Raw genomic sequence first — 11,012 nt, forward strand, 5'->3', positions numbered from 1 at the left:
ACATATATCTGTAGGTACTCATGTTTTCCTATTTTCTTGAATGGCTTAACAGCTCTTACTATCCTTATTTGTTATGATGCTCAAATGGTCCCTGACTGGTCAGTGGAAGCCCCTCAGGCTGGCTTCTGTGTCCTTTTGTCATGTCAGTGTTTAACATTTCCTTGCCTTCTAGCCCAAGATGTTCCATGGGCATCATGTACTTTCCCAGCCCTGGAATCAGCCATTTCTCTAAGAAGACCTGGCTCCTTTCAGTGGGAAATGATATGTATAAGCCAAGATCTGGGCACGAGGTGTGCTTATTGCTATTTTGGTATTCTGTTTCTAAACCGTATCAGTAGAGAAAAGTAGGGAATATGCATTTTTGTACACACACACATACACACATTTCTATCTATCATCTCTCTCTCTATATCTTTCTATCATCTGTCTATATCATCTAGCTAGCTCTCTTCTATATATGTAGAAAAGCATGGATTTACACTACACATTCAGTTTCAATTGCTGACTCCATGGGATTTATTCTGGTTTCTCCCTCTCTGAATCAGTGACTCTCTTCTCCAACAGTGAGAACTCTGGCTTCCATCATCCTTTATGTACTTACTTACTTGATCACTCCCCCTTTATATAGCCAGTCCTCACTTCATTCCTTTCCACTCATGGATGACCTCCTCAACCTACTTGCATTCTCCACACCCTATTTAGCCTCTGGCTGCCCTTGCCAGGCCACGTATCTGAGTGGGCAACATTCTCCCCTTGCTTGGGTTCCCACACTCATGCCAGGCTGCTGTTCCTGTGGACACTTTCCCCTCCCTACTCAGTCTCTGACTTGGAGCCACTGTGCCTCCCTTCTCTGCCCCCACCCTTCATTGTGTGCCTGCCCACCTTCTGTCACCCCACCCCCCAATGGCTTTAGGACTGGATTATCCAGGAAGGGAAGGCAAGGCGGGAGAGGAAAAATGGAGGGAGGGGGCAGAAAAGGGAAAGGAAGAGCCCTGGGCAGCTTCTGATACCAACTGAAACTGATCAGTGCTTGTAGCCTTTCTGCCTGAACAACTGACCAATTAACCGTCTGTTATTCCACATTCATTGTGTTAAGACAGTTGGGAGTTGAGGATGGAATGCAAAGAGGTGTGAAAAACATCTTTCCTGCCTTCCAGAAACATCAGGGGAGATGAGATGAAAACATTAAATCAAAACAAATAAGTTTCTCAGTTGAGTGTTACAAACAATATGTGCTCCAAAAAAGGTAGGTATAAACTACGAATATACTTTCTAAGCAATAGGCAAAGTCGCAGTGGATTGGCTCTTACCTATTTAGTAGGAGTCAAATTGGAGTTTTGATAAAGGCCCCAACCAAGCAGTGATTTTGATGGTCAAAAGCAAGTAGTCACTGAATCTCCCTGATTCAGTTGTGTACACTCCCCCCTAATGTGCACAAAGGCATCAGATTATACTTTTGTAAAGAGATGTTTATTGACTTGCTCAATACAATATTTAATTTAGAATATTCAAAATAAAATCTGTGATATAAATGTCACTACTTTAGTCATCACAATCATTCTTATTTTCATTAGAGTTTGTGAGAAATTTTCATTCTGATCAGTGCTCAGGAGGAGTAGATGGTACTAAGTGGGGTGTGGTGGGGTAGAGATAGTTCTGTGAGAACCAGATAAGCTGAGTTTGCATATCTGGCACTTATTAATCACCTCTTTTATATGACGCAATATATAACACTCTACGTAGACAGTGAGAAAGCTAAATGAATGTGCAGAATCTCTAGTCATCCATCAAGTGCAGTAGGTGAATCCCATCTTCATTTCTGTGTTTTATCACAAAGTAAATCAAGGTCTCTGTTGTCCTGGGACCAAGCTTCCTTGAAGAACAAAGCGCAAGTCCTTAGGGAAAGTCAGGCTCCAGTTAAGGTCCCATCTCTGGGCTCAACCATTAGAACAATGGGTTTTTCTAGTTGAATAAGTACCTGAGGGCTTAATGTCAGGGGGATCTGCAACAGTTAAACAAACATGTGAGAATCGAATAGTGAAGCACCGCCAGCAAGAGAAACAAAGTATTGATATATAAGATACATTATGGACAAGAATGCTTTACAAACATATAACAGCTAGTTTTAGCATCATATACCTTTGATTCTTTTTTAAAAACTACAAATTCCATGTATTTAATAGATACAGGGATGGTCAGCTTATCTGTTTTTCGTAGGGTGAACTTTAATAGTTGTGTCTTTCAAGGAACTGGCCACATTTATGTATAAAATATATGGAGTAAAGTTGTTTGCCACATTCCCTTATTATCTTTTTTATTAAATTAAAATTTCCACCTATTGAGACATAGCTGTCTTACAGGAGTGCATAAGTTTAAGGTGCACAGCATAATGATTTGACGTACATATATCGTGAAATTATCACCACAGTAAGTTTCATTAACATCCATCAGCTCATAGATACAAAGAAAAAATATTGTTTCCTTCAGGTGATAGCTCTCAGGATCTACTCTCCTAACAACTTTCCTATACACCATACAGAAAGGCTAACTACAGCCATCATGTCGTACGTGGCATCTCTAGTACTTATATATCTTATAGCTGGAAGTTGGTAGCTTCATCCAATCTTCCCTCCTTATCTTTGATTGTTTATACTTATTCTTTAAGTTATGTCAAGACGAGATAGTGAAAGCATTCATCCTTCATTCTTTCCACAAAATATCTATTGAGCGCTTATTTCATACCAGCCTAGAGACAAAAATCTGGTTGGCTTGTGTTCTTTTTTTGATTTAAATTTTAGGTACAAAGGATGAAGTTTTAAAATTTACCAGATTCTTAGGCATTATGGCCAACTGTCTTGAGCCATGTAAATATAATTTTGTGTCCATTGAAACTTGCAAGGTAATCCTAGTAGGAATCACACATGTTAATTACATGGGCTTTCCTCAACTTCTGCAGAGTCCAGTTACCTCTCCCAGTAGAACCCATCCAGTTTCATGATCGGAAGAGGTCGTTGTGAAGCATTATGCCTGTTTTTTTAACATTGCCTGTCTCCCAAATGTAGTGCAAATGGTGAACTTCTGACGACCTACAGTGTTTGGTCCAGTACTTTTAGCCCCTTTCTCACCCAGTCGCTCCTTCAGTGTTGGGGGAACCAACAGAGTGACCTTCTAATCTCAGTTGACTGAAGGGCAAGCAAATTGTCGTGGAGGGAGAAGCCCCAGCCTGTGGATGCCTGGGTGGAGCTTCAGGGAGCACCTGCCCTTCCCAGGTGTGCCAGAGGCCCCCTTTCTCTCAGGGCTGAGTCCCCTGTCTGTACACACCTACAGGACGGCCACACAGATGCCCACAAGTAAAATGGAAACCGTCTCTATCCTCCTCTTCCCTGAGAAAGCCTACCCAAGGGGAGGAGCTGCTTATTAAATGTGTGACTCCTAGAAATAAGCCTTCTTATAGGGCCGTGCTTGAGATGAAAAAATGGTAACTGTTCTTTGTGTTCTTCAGAGGAGAGATTCCAGATCTTTCTATAAATGTAACACCTTGTTATTTTAAAATTTCAAATGACACTCATATATGTCCCCTGCAGATAGACATACACACGTACAACAGGCATGTACACAAATGTCATTTGTTAAATTTCAAAAGTTCAAATTATTCAAAATTTGTATCCAAGAACTCTAATCAACTGCACATCTAACTCCTTAAACATTTGCTGGGTGACTGGGAGGCATTGTTCAGAGTTTACAAAAGGAATAAAATGAGAGGCTACAGTTAAAGATGTTCATAGGTGTAAAGAAAACATAGGAACCAAACTGGATGGTTCCATGACAAAGTGTTAAGTTAGGTAGTAGGAACCATGATGCCAGCCTGTGGTAACTGATACAGAGCAGAGGGGAGAGTGGGCTCTGGACTGGGTGGGGAAGGCTCGAGGGAGGGGCTTGGGATTGAACTAGAACTTGAAGGGGGAAGAATAGAATGGGGGCGGGGAAGAGCACACAGAGAGTTATTATTAGAATGTAAAGGGAGCCCATCTTGATGGCAGCAGGACCCCTGGAAGGTGAGGGGGCTGTGGGAGTCCTTCACATCTGGCAGAAATGCTTTCCATCAGGGGTTCTCACTGTGGCTGCACGGGAGAATCCGTGGGGGTGTTTTGAATGCCACACTCCGGGCGAATTATTTTAGAATAAATGAGATGACCTAGGCATCAGGATTTTTTAAAGCACCACAATAATTTCCTTATACAACCAGTGGCTGAGGACCCCTGTCAGGAGAGATTCTGTAAGTTCTGATGGAGAAGAGCGTCCCTGAAAAGTCATGATGTGGTCATCACTAATCTCATGACCGCACACACTTCCCCTTCCTTCCAGTGGACTTGAAATGAAATTTAAAACATTGCTGAGGTTCAAAAGACTGCAAATAATCATGTCATGCTAACTGCATTGACTCTAGATGACCTTTAGAGTTGGGTCATTACAAAGCCACAGGCTTAGCCATCCAGAGCTGAAGGACCCTTAAAGGTCACAGATGGCTCCAAATACATTCATGTCCAATATGACAAATTATTCCTTGAATAGAACACATTCATATATATATGTGTGTGTGTGTATATATAGATATATGATATCTATCTATCTATCTATCTATCTATCTATCTATCTATCTATCTATCTATATCAGTTTTAAAAACGCACAATAAACACAATTAATGCAGCTAGGTAACTGTCTGACCTGTGTTTCTTTGCAAGGTTTGAAGGAGAACTTCTGCAGGACTTTGACAACAGCAAGTTTCACGTTCATGATACCAAGTCTCATACCAATGCAGTTTCGGGGTCCAGTTCCAAAAGGCATGTGTGTGTAAGGATTTATGCTCTCCTTGTTCTTCTTACTGAACCTGGTTCCACAACAGTAGATGAAACAAATTAATGAAATGGAAAAACCACAAGAGCTCAAAGTCTGAGGCTTAACACTCAACTAGTAGCATTAGGGATGCCTGTGTGAGCTAGTCATTGAATCCTGCTGTGGTGATTTTGCTATGAGAAATGTAAGCTCCAGACCCTTCCCATTCCCCGGACCCTATAGGAGCTTTCAGTCCTGTTGAGGAGATGAGATGAATGCTGTTTAAAAAAAAATTTATCTCTAAACACTAAAATTACATTCAGGCAGTAAGATGTTCATGCTCTGAACGGCAGCGAGGAAATGAGACTGATTGAAGGAAACGTGGGTTCCTGCCTCTACACACACTTATGTCGGTCATGTGCTCATGGGGGAAGGAAGCAGGAGAATCATCTCCCAGGATTTAAATTGTCATTTCCCCCTTGTATTCCCTTCCTTCCCATCCCCTTGTGTCTGTCTGTCTGTCTGTCTCTCTCCCCCACAGCACAGAATGCTTAGGTCACATTTACATAACTATATGACGCTACTGTAGAATAACCACTGATTTCCTTGTCTATCTGTTCCACTAGCCTATAAATTCCTTGATGGTTAGACCTCTGTTTTATTCAAATTTGACTCCTCAGTATTTGAATATATTAAGGAAAAATATGGAATTGTGGAAAGTGATAATAGCATTGTGATTATGTATATTTTAAAGATCCCTACTTTGCAGAACATTTTGGAATATTTACAGACACTGTGACTTCAAATAATATGGGAAGATGGAGGAGGGTAGCAGTAGCATGTGGCTGGAGCAGAGACATGGGGTGGTTGTTGGTCAGGGAATGGGCACATATAGATACATTAAAAGTCTTCCACAGACTAGTGCCTATAGAATATACTTGTGTATATGTCAAAAATTCTCCATGATAGGCTTTTTTGTAAACATTTGGATTTCTCACTGCCTGGCCAAATCCCTGACACACAGGTGAGCACTAACTCTCTGCTTGACGACTGAATGAATCAAAAACGAATTGGGAGATTAGGATTGACATAAATACACTACCATGTGTGAAATAGATAGCTAGTGGCAACCTGCGGTATAGCACAGGGAGCTCAGCTCTGTGCTCTGTGATGACCTAGATGGGCAGGATGGGGGAAGAGGCGGGGGAGGTCCAAGAGGGAGGGGATATAAGTATACATACAGCTGATTCACTGTGTTGTACAGCAGAAGCTAACACAACATTGTAAAGCAACTATACTCCAATAAAAAATAAATAAATAAATGAAGTGAACCAAAATGAACAACAGCAACAGCAAAAAAGAAATAACAGTGAGTGGTCTCTGGTTTAGGTTCGTGAAGCTGCAGGAGAGGGAGCTACTGAGCTTCAGGGAAACACAGAGGTTCCCTGGGCCAGAAAACAGAGGATTTGGTCCACTCTGACTTCCTGTTTCAAGAAGTGCTATGTGTAGAGGTTATGCTAGCACTCAGGACACTAGGGCGAACAAGACAAAGTCCTTGCCATCAGGGAGCTTATAGTCAGGGGCTCATAAAAGTCTAGATCCCAGCTAGTGCCCTAAAATATTCATCCCAAATTTTGCTCACTGTACAATAAGTGGGAAAGCATCAACTCTTTCCAGAGTCCAATCTGTACCGAAACCAGACCTTGACTCTGAATTCCCCAAAGAGGATGCTCAACCCCTCCAAGGAGGAAGTCTCAGACATCTAGACAGCAGAGAACTTCTCTTTGGAAGGTCATCAAGGACTGAGGTAGAAGGGAGCTGGCCCAGGTCTGCAGCCACAGACAGAACCAGGGCACCTGTGTACACCTCCATCCTCAGTGAGGCTGCCTGAACCACCAGGGACGAGACCTCTAGGTCCCCAGCCTGCACTCTCACAATAATTCTAGAGGAAATGTAACCAGTGTTTAAAGAAATGGAAATGTGGGAACATTAGTGATGAATTCAAAGAGGTAAGGAGAACAGACATAAAAACTTAAAGGAAATAAAAAGCCTATACACCTAAAATAAGATAGTGGTTAGGTAAATTATGGCATATGCATACAATCACTCATATATATTATATATATAGATATATAGATAGATACACACACAATTCGCATAGAATGTTGTTTATAGTTTACTGTTAAATCAAGTAAGCAGTTCAAAACCAAATTAAATATACTACCATTCTAGTTTAAAAAATCTATATATGCATAGACAAATGTCCATGCGGACATACATCACATTATCAATGAGGCTTATCTTAAGGTATTAGGAATGTAGACAGCTATAATTCTTTTTTCTAGTCCACAGTTTGTAAAATTTGATTCAAACAATGATCACTCTTATAATAAGACAGAACGTCAAACAATAAAAAGATGCACAAATAAATGATTGTACAATCACTCATTTGTCTCCTACAGTAAGAGGCGTCTAATATGCTGGAACCACTCTGGATCAGAGAGGGTTCTCTTCCCTGGGTTCTCCTACCTTTCAGGATGGAACTCCTCAGGCTCTGGCCAGTGTTCCGGATCTCTGTGAATAGTGAAGAGTGGCACCATCACCACTGTCCCTTTGGGAATCAACACCCCATGGATTTCCACATCTTTCTTACAGACTCTCTCAAGTCTAGCAGTAAGTGGGAATAACCTGAGAGATTCATTCAGCACCATGTCAAGATATTCCATCTGTTCCAGGGACTCATAGGTGGGAGGCGCCTGGAAGAAAGAAATAGATTTTGATAAATTGAGATTGGGGATCAAATTCAACTCAGTCTACATAGTCCTATTGAAATGGTAGGAGCTCCAGAGAATAATTTCAACTGGTAAAGGACCTTAACATTTATAGATGTTTTAATATCTATCATGTCCTTTGACCTGCTCAGTGGCCCACTGAGATGTGTGGAGTGGTTATGACTACACAAGAACATTGGGACAATCCCCTAAACAGGGCCTGAAATCCCGCACATTATTATGCAGTGTATTTTCTTTCTCACGAGAACAAACATGACTAATAGGCTATGACCCTTAGTCTTAAGTGAAATGTGCCAAAGTCACTGTTTTCTTTCAAATGCGAGGCCACACATCTGTACCAAGGGAAGAAATGTATAAGTGCAAATCCTCTATTCAACATAAATTTTTTACTTGAGAAATCTCGTTTACTAATTCTTTTGACTATACCTATAAAATCTGAAAATACTTTATGATATTAAAACTCTATAAATAATTTAGGGAGAAACAAGTTGCTTTTTAAACCAAATATGCAAAAGAAGGGTAAAATGGGTGCTACAAGGAACACAATTTCAGATCCAGGGAAAGTTACAAGAGGATGAGACCCCTACCCTCAGCCACAGCCTCTGTTGCTGGAACAGTCTCCTATTGTCCCTGCAGGGGTGACTGTAAGGTCTGAAGGTCTAAACAAGCCACTCCAGCCCCAGAGGCCAGCTCTCCTCACACCACAAAGAATTCCACTCTTGGCAGAGATCTGAGACCAGTGGGGGTGACACGTGGCTGTCACGTGGGGTTATATTTAAGGGGCAACATTGTAGAGGGTAAGAGTTGCCTCAGGAGACAGACACCCTGGCACATAGGTTGGCGTTTTCACCACTAGGTACACGACTAGTATGTGAAAGTATTTCATCTCTCTGTCGCTCAGGTTTCTGAAATGTTACATGGAGATAATTAGAGTTGACACTTCATAGGCTTGTGTGGCAGAGACACTCACTGCTCACCCAGTATCCATGTAGTCCCTGTATTTCCCAGCCCACTTGAAGTTACAGGAAACCAGCTTTGCCAATGGGCTGTGAACTGAGGCGATTATGTCAGATCGGGGACAAATCATTTGAAAAGCCAGTGAGCAGCGCTCGAGTCCCTTATTCCTCGGACAACAGGAAGTCCTCATGTTCCAGATAAGGCAGCTACAGGAAGGTGGAGACTCTTAGCCTGTATCCCTGAGTAACGCTGTGGAGCAGAGCTGCCCGCTCTCATTCTCCGCTAACAAGCCATGCTGGTCATGTAGACGTGGGTTAGAAGGAAACCTTTGCTATGAAAGCTCTGCGATTTGAGGGCTCATCTGCTACTGAGGCATAACTTAGCCTCTCCTGACTTATACAGAATTTTATGAAGATTAAATTCGTTTATAAATAGCATCTAGAACAGACATATAGAGTAAAAAAAGCAGATGTTGGCCAATAGTGTTCTTGTCATTGTATTATTATAAAAGAGGAAGAAGACAATGCTTTAGCAATTCTCTCTTGCCTGGTGACCATCTTATTACAATGAAAAGAATTGCAATATGTGGTTTACCAGAGAAGACAGATCATCTCTAATTAAGTTAGGCACTACGATCTATCCTTACCTTGTATTTGAAGGACCCAGGACTCGGAAAGGTCATAAAATTTGTCCAAAACCACAGCCAGGACTCAAACTCATGTCCTCTGTTTCCTACTTTAAGCCCTTTGTTGTTTAAAGGCTCCTCCTAGTCTGCAGTTTACCCAGGGCAGTAGACTGAATTAATGGTCCCAATTTTCCACCCTTTCCTGTGTCCATGCCCTTTGCCATCTACCTTTGTGGTTCCCTCCCATTCTGACTCTGGGGTTGGCCAGGTGGTTTGCTTTACACCAGTGGAAATTTGGCTAAGTGTGATGCTAGGAGAGTTTTGAAAATCACCCATATGATTGGACTTTTGGTTCTTGCCATCTACCATTGCCTTGAGAAGTAGACATGTGGAGATTGAGAGGCAGGAGAAGCAAGTGTGGAGTTGAGTCAGCCTAACCAGCTTAGCCAAGGCCAGCCTAGATCAGCCAACAGCCAGAACCAAGCAAGTCCAGCCAATATCAGCAGATAACTATGCAGACACTAGAGCAATAGATGCTTACTGTTAGATGTCACTGAGGTTTTGTGATTTTTATGTGGCATCATTGTGATAACTGATATGCCAGGACCAGCACTTGTTTCAAACTACTTATATTTCTGTGAGTAGTACGCATTACCTATGTTTTCCCCCTTTGTGTTTGACTCTTGAGATCCTTCCTAAATAGCGCAAGTGAAAATTTTGATACTTATGCTTTTTGCAAAAATCTCCTGAGAAGTGGCAAGGAGACATTCGTGCTAAGGCTTCACTTTCCCCCTCCCTCTCCAGGTATCATCACTCACCTTACTGGGGAGAGTTGCATCAATCTCCTCCTGCAGCTTCTGCTGGATGTCAGGGTGAGTGGCCAGTTTATAGAAAAGGAAGGAAAGAGCCTCAGTAGTGGGCTCATAGCCACCAAAAATAAAGATAATACCTTGGGCCACCATTTCTGGGTCAGACAGAGCTAAAAGGGGAGGAGAGACATTGTAGGTAAAGCATGTCAATATAAAACATCACAGGTTAGAGGATGAGACATCCAAATGAGACTCCCAAATCCCTAGGGAAAAAAATGTAAAAGCAATTCAGAGCAAAACTGGGAGTGGTTTGCACTCTCACGTCTGTTTTACAGAGCCAGAAACAGGCAAAACGTGTCTTAATCCAGTTTTTCCTCAAGGTCTGTACTATACTTGGCCCTCTGGCTCCTGGTTATGCCACACTTTCCACAAATACAGCTGAGTAATTTCAAGAGAAGCATTTCTGTCTAACACACACAGCATTATCAGTATGTCCCTTGGAGAATCCTAAATGCACTTTAGCTAGAAACAGTATGGGGTAGCCATGTTTTTCCTTTAAAAAATTATATTATTCTAGCTAAAGTATAACATGAATTTTTTTGAGAAAGTTTGCAATACTAAGGCTATACTGTAGGGAAAATTAATAGAAGACTTGGGGCACAAGTCTTCAAATGGATGATCACAGATATACAGAAACTACAGAAAGAAAAAAAAAAAGCTAGAAGAGTGCTGATTGATCCTAGTCTAATCAATGGCATTAAAATAGCAGAAGAAAGAATGTGTCCTTAGAAGGGCATTGGCCAGCACACAATATAGAAAAATAAGATCCAGGGAGTGGAATTTGCAATGCTTATTCAGTCATGACCTGAATGTCACCTTCCTCAGTACAAGCCCCCTCTCTTTGCTCTCCTTTGTGCTCAGCAAACAGCCCTTGTGATTATAAATTGGTCTCCATTTTTATTTTCTCCTGAGAAAATCCAAGCATGGTCAGGCTC

The 11,012-nt window shown here is 41.6% G+C and overlaps 1 protein-coding gene across 2 annotated transcripts in view; it reads right to left on the reverse strand.

Annotated features, from left to right (window-relative positions):
* Positions 1-1,530: 1,530 nt before the first annotated feature.
* Positions 1,531-11,012, reverse strand: part of LOC118880768 (cytochrome P450 3A29-like) — a 38,966-nt gene continuing 29,484 nt past the window's right edge. For both annotated transcript variants that reach the window (XM_036824693.1, XM_036824694.1), the window contains exons 10-13: positions 10,027-10,187; positions 7,364-7,590; positions 4,727-4,889; positions 1,531-2,002 (exon numbers count right to left, since the gene is read on the reverse strand). In XM_036824693.1, coding sequence (XP_036680588.1) covers positions 1,907-2,002; positions 4,727-4,889; positions 7,364-7,590; positions 10,027-10,187 — 647 coding nt within the window. In that variant the 3' untranslated portion in view covers positions 1,531-1,906. The remainder of the gene's footprint in view (positions 2,003-4,726; positions 4,890-7,363; positions 7,591-10,026; positions 10,188-11,012) is intronic.

The sequence above is a fragment of the Balaenoptera musculus genome, chromosome 15 (assembly GCF_009873245.2).
Source record: "Balaenoptera musculus isolate JJ_BM4_2016_0621 chromosome 15, mBalMus1.pri.v3, whole genome shotgun sequence".
Taxonomy (NCBI): domain Eukaryota; kingdom Metazoa; phylum Chordata; class Mammalia; order Artiodactyla; family Balaenopteridae; genus Balaenoptera; species Balaenoptera musculus.